The following is an 8,103-nucleotide window of genomic DNA, read 5'->3' as shown; positions in this document are numbered from 1 at the left end:
GATTGATGGACAAACACATGTACACGCTTGCATTTCCTGCCCTATTTGTAGTTCACAAGAGTGTACGGCGCGCATCAAAATAAACATCAGTGCTGGCAGCTGGTTTGCTCCTGCCTGTTTCAATCGGAGCGTAACTCCCTGCACCACCGTTTCCTGACTGATGCGCTGACATTTCCAAAGGTGCGTATCTAGGGAGATGCTTCTGGGCATTTGAAACAAGCTGGCAGCTCCCAGGAGAGCGCCGCTGCTGTGTTTGGATACAGGCGTGCAGCTGTTTTCCCTGAAATCCTCCTCGCCCTGTTTCTGGTTGGGCTTGGGGGGCTCCCCCGGCTGGGCGGGTTGCAGCTGCCGTAGCCACGGTGATGGGAAGGAGAGCGGGGATCTCCCCTGCCCGCCCTGCCTTCGGCTGCTCCGGAGAGCTTGGTAACTGATTATGACTTCATAAATGATCATGACTGTTCCGTGCCCCGGCGACGGTTACCAGGCACAGGGAGCTCGGCTATACCTGTGGTCACAGCCCGGGCTGTCTCCAGTGCGCGAGGAGCTGCGATGGCTGCCACACGCGCGGCGGGGCTGAAGGGCCGAGGCAGGAGCACCAGCTCCATGCAGGGCCGGAAGGCAAAGCTCAGCCAGCACGCCCAGGAGCTGCGCACCATCATCGCCTCGCAAGGTGCTGCCCCTTGGGTTTGGCGGGGACGGCCCAGGGCGGGCGGGGGGCTCTCGGTCCCCCCCTCGTCCTGCGTGGTACCAACAGCACCTTCGTGTCCTCCAGAGCAAGAGAAGAAGGCTACCCTGCAGTTCTGCGAGGAAGAGCTCCACCAGAAGAGAGAGCTTCTCGCACACCTGCGTGAGGCGGTGAGGGACGTCCGTGCCCCGAGCGGCGTCCAGAAGGTACCGGCATGTCCCGCCTGCTGTGCCCCTGCCTGTGCTGGCCCTGCAGAGCCAGCTCCCCCACCGCTCCTCTCCAGGAGCAGGCAGCACCGGGCAGCCAGAGAATGTGACCGTCCCCAGGTGGGGAGCTCCCTGAGCAGATCCTTGGCCCCAGCACAGCTCCTGGCCGTCCCAGCCTGCGTGTCCCCAGGGCTGCCCGGCTTCCTGCAGGCTCCAGCTGCGTCCCTGGGAGAGAGAAGCTGTCTCTGCCCTTCCCTGCCTGTCCCCAGGTTATGACCTGGCTGTAAGGCCGTGGGGACAAGGGGCGCTGGCCCCACGGAGCTGCCTTTCCGCGGGGCCCTCTTGCAGGGACAGGGCGGTGCCACCGCTCTCTGCCAGCAGCCACATCTGGGGCACCAATTCATGGATTTTATTGGTGCCCAGCCCCAGGTCTGCGCTATGCAGAGCCCCTAAGCCCGACCCAGCGCTGCCCTCAGCACATGCCCACCTCCGCCTTAGCCCAACCAGCCCCCTAGAGCAAAGCTCTCCCAGAGCCCGTCCTGCCAAGGGAGCGACGATATCCCGGAGCAACGTCCCGACATCTGTGGCTCTACCTCCGGGGCAGTTTTCCAGACAGGACCCTTCTCCTGCGAGAAGGTGCCCAGCGAGCCCTGCCTCCAGCCTGGCCAACGCTCCCATGTCCATCCAGGTGGCCCAGGAGAAGCTCCAGGCCGAAATCTATGCCCGGGTTAACACCTGCAACATGCTGCTGTACCAAGTAAGGCAGCGGAGCCGAGCCCGGGACGAGCTGCAGAGGCGGCTGCGGTGGCTGCAGGCTGTCGAGAAGCAGGACAAGCAGCACCAGGAGCAGCTGCAGGTACCCAGGGCCCCTTCCTGGGGTGGCAGCACCCGTGGGGGGCCTTCATCCAAGCCCTGCACCCCCCGGGTGGGTTCCAGGCTCATCACGCGGGGTCACCCCGTGTCCCCCCTCCCGTCTCTGCCCCAGGTGGTTCGCCAGCTGGAGAACAGCATCGAGAAGATGCTCATGAAAGTCCACGCTGGACAGAAGGTGACCGCCCTGTACCTGGAGGTGCGGGATGTCCTGAGAAAGGTGAGCTCCTCCTCACTGTGCCATCCTCCCACCTGCTCCCCCTGCCAAGGCAACAAGGTGTCCAAGGGGCTGCTCTGGTGGGATGCCCTGCCGCATCGGCCAGGTCCTCCTGCTCCCCTCCACCCCCTGTCACAGTGCAGGGGACCCCTGGGACTCAGTGGGGTGAGGTGCTGTGACTCCCTGTGTCCCAGGAGCTGGCCCACCTGCCTCCGCACCTGGACCTCCTGGGTGGGACAGCCGAGCTGTACGATGGGGAGCTGGAAGACGTGGAGCTCATGGCTGCGGATGCCCTCAGAGCTGCTGCTGCAACCAAGGTGAGATGGTCTGGGGAACCTTGGGGCCCTTTCCCATACTCCAGAGCCCACAGACGGCACCATGCGCCCTGGCTGGGGAGTCTTCCTGCAACAGAGACTCAGCTGGGCTTGCCCACAGCACCCACATGCCTCCAGAGCTCCTCCTGGGTCTCACTCTTGGGCCAGACTGCCCTGGGGCTGGGGACAGCCTCCCTGAAGCACCAGCCACGGTGAAGGCAACGTGCACATCACGCTCCCATCCTCCAGCCCTCCTGGCCCACTCTCCTTCCCAGCTTGGTTAGGTGGTGTGGGGGGGGTGTCCTTTTTGACACTGGTCACCCCAGAAGCTCAGCTGGCTCCCAAAGGTCCATTCCGGCTTTGGCAGTCACTTCTCCCTTCTCTGATACGCTGCAGAAGGACCTGAAGAAGGTGGAAACCCAGCTGCGGGCGGACAGAGAGTGCAGGTACCGCTCCCAGGCTGCGCAGGAGGGGCACGTGGAGGAAGGCAGGGAAAGGCATCTGAGAGAGGTGAGCTGCGGGGACCCGGCACAGGCAGGGTTGTGGGCAGGTGACAGGCACCAGTGCCGAGCTCCCCGTGGGTGGGGGGCCTGCTGGGCCAGCTCCCCCAGAGTGCCAGCAGCTCGGGGGTGACACTGAACGTTCTTGCAGCAAGCCGGGCACAACCTCGCCACGGACTTCTCGAACCTGCACCTGCAGGACCCTCTTGCGGGTGAGTGCCTGGCGGGGTGCACGGGGGTGGGACGTGGGCACAGCTGCAGGTAGCATTCCCTGACGCTTCCCTCCCACCCCAGGCACCCAACTGGAGGCCACCAAGTCCCAGATAGAGCACGAGGCCTGGGTCGCCACAAAGATGGAGAAGGCCAAGGCTGCGGTGCCATGCTCCCACCTCTGGGTAACGTAAAAACCCATCTCCGTTAAAACGCAGGGCTGCGCCAGCCCTGGGGAGCCGAGACCTCTCTCCTTGCTTTGTGTCCTTGCGGGGCTCTCTGCTCTCCTCCGCCCCTGCAGCCCCCCAGACCCCCTCTTGTGCAGGCAGGGATGGAGCTGCTTTTCTCCATGCCATGAACCTGCAGCAGTCTGTGGTGCAGAAACCTCCCCGAGGCCACGGCCCGGCTCCTGTACCCTCAGGAGTGCCACGGGCTGAGTCCTTGTGCTCTCCCCTGGCCAGGACATGGCTGGCAGGTTCCTGGCACAGCAGAAGTCCTCGGCGGAGCTGGAGCAGTATCTCCAGCAGTGCAAGGAGAAGGAGCAGGCACTGAAGGACACGCTGAGGAAGCTGGAGCTGGAGCACGCTGAGCTGAAGTTTCGCCAGCCCCCCAACACCCACAGGTGCTGCTGGCCTTGGGACAGTCGTGCCAACTGGGCTACCACCCTTGGAGGAGGGACATGGGCATCCTGGGTGTCCCAACAGGGCGCCCCTTCCTCCGTCCCACTGCAGCCACCCACCTCTCCTGCTCTGGGAGGATTTCTGAGCAGAGTGCTCCCCCAGCGCTGGTCCTGGCAGAGCACCCAAAGCTCCCACTGTGGGTGGCAGCAGGAGGACCCTTGCTCCTTGCCTGGCATGGGGAGTGGGACCAGCAGCGTGGGGTTGGGTTGCAGGCAACAGCTCTGCTCTGCAGGCGGTGCGGGGGGCAAGACGAGCAGTTTTGGCAACAGATGTGGGGTGTCTCTGCACCCCTACGCAGTTGTATGGATGTGAATGTGTTTGGCTGCAGGAAGCTGGAGGAGGAGCTGAGGAGGAAGTTGCAGCAGGAGGAGGCTCGGCGGGAGCAGATGCGAGCCCAGATGCTGAGGGACGAGGATCTGCTGTTCCAGATTGAAAATGCCACCAACAACCTCGTTGTCCTTCTGCGTGGCATCACCGTGCCCGGCCAGGTACCCGTGCGGTGCAGGGGTGACCACGGCTCCAGCCGGTGCTTGGGGGTGCTGCGGCACAGCGCGGTGACGCTTGGTGCGGCCACTGTCACCCCAAGAGGCTCTTCTTCCCACCAAGGGGGTTGTTCTCTCTCTGATTCCAGGACTCTTCTGCCAAGGCCCAGGGGGTGCACGAGAAGCTCCAGCACTGTAGGCAGAGGCTGCAGTACCTGGTGCAGCGTGTGGACAGCCTGCCCCGCAACAGCCACAGCCTCGATGAGGACGACAAGGTGCGTGCGTGGGGGCTCCATCCCTGCGGTGGTCTTTGGGGACCCGCACAGGGCTCTCCCAGGTGGCCTTCCCAGCTGTCCTCCCAGCTGGGAGGATGGAGGTGGCCCCAGGGAAGAGCTGTGGAGCAGCTCAGCCCCAAGTGGCACTGGGTGCTGTGGGGTGTCCCCCACAGGGGGACATGGAGGTGGAGCACCCCTGGGCTTGGAACACCCCCCTCCCCTTCAGCACTTAACCCAGAGTGTCTTTCACAGGCTTTTGTGAAGGTCAGAAACCTCCTGGAGAAGACGATGGCGGAGGATCCCCAGAACCTGAAGATTTCCTTGGAGGAGACAGAGAGTAAGAGAGCACAGCGGGGACACTTCCCCCAGCGACTGTCCCAGCCCCTGTCCATGGGGAGTTCTGAGCGCCCCACTGTCCCAGCAGACCCCGATCCAGGAGTTGCCTCCAGACCTTGTCTCCAAGGCTTTGAGCACGGGGGGTGGCTTTAGGTGGGGATGTGGGAGAACGATGGCAACCGGTGGGGTGGTAAGCGCTGAGCCCCAGCAGAAACAAGGAGAGATGCTGCAGGGCAAGGAGGGGGCCCTCGTCTTCAAAGTCCCCTTCGCTGGCTGTGAAGAAGAACTAGTGCTTGGCTCTGCCTGGGGCCTCCTCTGATTAGATGCTCTTGGAGCAGACAAGGAGCTTTTGGCAGCTCACCTCCCTTTTATACCAAAGCGGAGGTGAACCCACCGCCCCGCAGCTCCAGACCTTCATGGGAAGCCCCTGCAGTGTTGGGGATGGACCCCAGCAGTGGCATCCCCAGGTCCTGCAGGTCACCCTGGGATGCTGGGCTGGAAGAGCCCGTCAGCAGTGCCTGTGCCCAAGGGCCTGGCACGGGGCTCTCTGGGATGCCACCAGCCCTCCAAAACGGGCCAGATCTCCCCGGGGACACGGGCACAGCGGAGGTGGCCCCGCAGACCCTCCCCAGCCTGCTCCTCTCTGCTCTCTCCTCCAGACCCCCCTGCTTTCGATGATCAAGACCACGACCTTGTCCTCACCCGGGAAGACATCAAGAAGCAGGGGCTGCGCCTGATTGAAACCAGCAAGAAACATGGCAAGAAGTAGCGGTTGCTCTACGCACAGGAGCTCTGGATGCCTCCGACCACTCCTTCTGCTTTGGATGCCCCCGACCACCCATTGTACCCTTTTTCTCAATACAGCAAGTGTTCTTAGGCTTAATACAGCAGGTCTTTGTCATTTCTCCCAAGCCTACAGTAGAGCTGGACCGGCAGCTCCTCGGTCACTTCTGTCAGCCAGAACGCAGCAGGGTCAACCCCTGAGGGGTGCTGAGCTGGGTTTGGAGGCAGCCCCATCCCCCTGCCCCTCGCCCGCCCAGCTGCTCTCCCCTCAGAGGTGGGGATGGGCTGGGCCGGGCTCAGCTTTCCCAGACAGAGCAGAGCTGGGGGCAGGCTGGCTTTCTCCCCCTTGGTCCTTCCTGGGACCTCTGCCCCCCCAGGCAGCTCTAGGAGCCCCGTGGGCTGGTGTCTGCCCAAGGCAGCTCTGGGGAAACGTGGGGCAGGGGCTGAGGCCTGGACAGGTACTGGATCTCAGGGCGGGGGGGCGTCTTCGTGTGCGTGCGTGGGAGTGGAAGGGCAGAGCCTGCCTTGGAAAGGGAGAGCCAAAGCGGAGGTGAAGCCCCTCGCCTGGGCTGTCTGACCTGCCGTGGACCCTTCGTGCCTCTTCCCTCCCCTGCTCCCTGTACACACATTGTGCGACTCGTCCCCCTGAAATCCGAGCGAGCGTCGGGGACAACCTCTGGGCTGCAGGGAGGTGCCTGGAGGGAAGGGCTGACCCAAGGTGCCCCAGGCCAGCAGAGGATGCTGCAGCAAGCCTTTGGCTCCAGGATGGGATCCCCAGCCCTGTCGATGGCTCACAGACACCCAACCGTGGAGGCCGCAGCGTCTCCTCTGCAAAGGCAGAGAACCGGGGACACTGCTGGTTCCCAAGTGCAGCCAACGCTGAGGGCTGCTGCCAGGGACCTGTGGTCCCAGCTGGAGGCCCCCGAGAGTGGCACCTCCTCCAGCTCCCCAGGGGCCATCAGCACCAGAGTGAGCTTTCCCTGCCCTTCCGACTTGGTCCCTGTGCTTCGTGCTGACACCACCACGGGGGCAAGGAACAGCTCTTTCTGCCAAGCCTCTCGGCAGACTGGCAGGTCACCCCAAATGTTCGTGGTGAGTTTTGTGTGACTGCAGGTGCGGGGATGACAACCCAAAGTTTGTAAACAAGAGTCCCGTGTTGGCGAGGGGGCGGCAGGTCACACCATGCGTCGTCCCCCCTGTTATAGACTATCTTGCCAAAATGATGCAAGTTAGGACAAATTAAATTTCAATTATTTATTTTAGCAAGCGGCAATAAGCAAAACAGCGCTGGGCGGCCAGGGAGTCCCTGCTCCACCAACGGCGCGCACTCACTTCCCGAGGGTCCGTCTTTTTTATATCCTCCGCCTTCCGGTATCGGGTCTCTCTGAGAGGTGTACCCTGCGTCTGCGCACTTTGCAGCTAGGGGGTCGCTCCATCCGGGTCTTCCTCACGTCACCAGCTCCTCGTATTTCCTGCTTTCCTTTGTTTGTTTATATCTTACAGAATATAGACACTACCCCCCCTTTTTTTTTTTCTTTTTTTTTTTTCTTCTTCTTCTCCCCTTTGTCTTTCTCCCCTTTGTCCTTCTTCCCTTTCTCCCTCTTTTCAGTCTTTTGCATGGTAGGAGTCCTTGCTTCAGCATTTCAACTTAGATAAGCACTTACAGTCAGTTAGTCGTTACACAGTGTAATAGTTAAGATTAAGCTTAGACCTACATAATTTATGGAATAACATGTCACGAGCTCCCAGTATCTTCAATGGAATTTGATGAACAAACAGTTTACTGTCTATCACACCCCCCACCAGCGGTGCAGCCCCCATGTCCCCAAGGACGCTCAGGTGAGGATCCGGGAGCGGGCAGCATCCGCCTGACGAGCTCCGCCTGTCTCCCGTAGGAACACGAGAGTACAGCCCGCCGGAGTGGGTCTGCTACCACCGCTACCACGGGCATTCACAACAGTCTGGTCCCTGGGCATCCTGCTCTATGACATGGTCTGCGGGGACATCCCCTTCGAGCAGGATGAGGATATCATCAGGGGACAGCTCTTCTTCCGCCAGCCGATCTCCCTCGGTGGGTCCCCGGCTTCGTGGCGGGCAGCGGGTTTGGGAGATGGCACCGGGTGCACGAGCATCCCTGCTCTTACGGCTGTGGAGGAGGGTGATCTCCCGTGTTTAGCTGGGGGAGGTGGCACATGAGGAGGGTGATCTCCCGGGGTTAGCGGGGGGAGGTGGCACGTGTCCTGCCATCCTGCTCTCCTCCAAAACAGCTCCTGGATCGGGAGGTTTGGGGGTAGCTCTGAGCACACCCAGCATGGCCTGGGCACTGCGGACGGGGGTGGAAGGTGGACAGGATCCTTCTCTGACCGGCGGTGTCTGGTTTCTCTCCCCAGAGTGCCAGCATCTCATTGGGTGGTGTTTGTCCTCGCAGCCTTCAGACAGACCATATCTGGAGGACATTTTCAACCACTCCTGGCTGTGAGATATTCACCTGCCCTAGGAGATGGCAGAGACCCCACCTGGACGGTTTGGCCCGGGACCCTGGCAC

The 8,103-nt window shown here is 62.0% G+C and overlaps 1 protein-coding gene across 1 annotated transcript; it reads left to right on the top strand.

Moving 5' to 3' along the window:
* Positions 1 to 549: 549 nt before the first annotated feature.
* Positions 550 to 5,512, top strand: LOC141946205 (coiled-coil domain-containing protein 183-like). The gene is made up of 12 exons (XM_074875663.1): positions 550 to 891; positions 1,580 to 1,747; positions 1,877 to 1,981; positions 2,173 to 2,295; positions 2,689 to 2,802; positions 2,944 to 3,004; positions 3,087 to 3,187; positions 3,464 to 3,624; positions 4,011 to 4,170; positions 4,314 to 4,439; positions 4,692 to 4,776; positions 5,397 to 5,512. The coding sequence occupies exons 1-12, from the start codon at positions 550 to 552 to the stop codon at positions 5,510 to 5,512; spliced, it is 1,662 nt and encodes a 553-aa protein (XP_074731764.1).
* The last annotated feature ends 2,591 nt before the right edge of the window (positions 5,513 to 8,103 follow it).

Source organism: Strix uralensis, chromosome 7 (assembly GCF_047716275.1).
Source record: "Strix uralensis isolate ZFMK-TIS-50842 chromosome 7, bStrUra1, whole genome shotgun sequence".
NCBI lineage: Eukaryota > Metazoa > Chordata > Aves > Strigiformes > Strigidae > Strix > Strix uralensis.
This window is presented reverse-complemented; position numbering and strand designations above follow the sequence as displayed.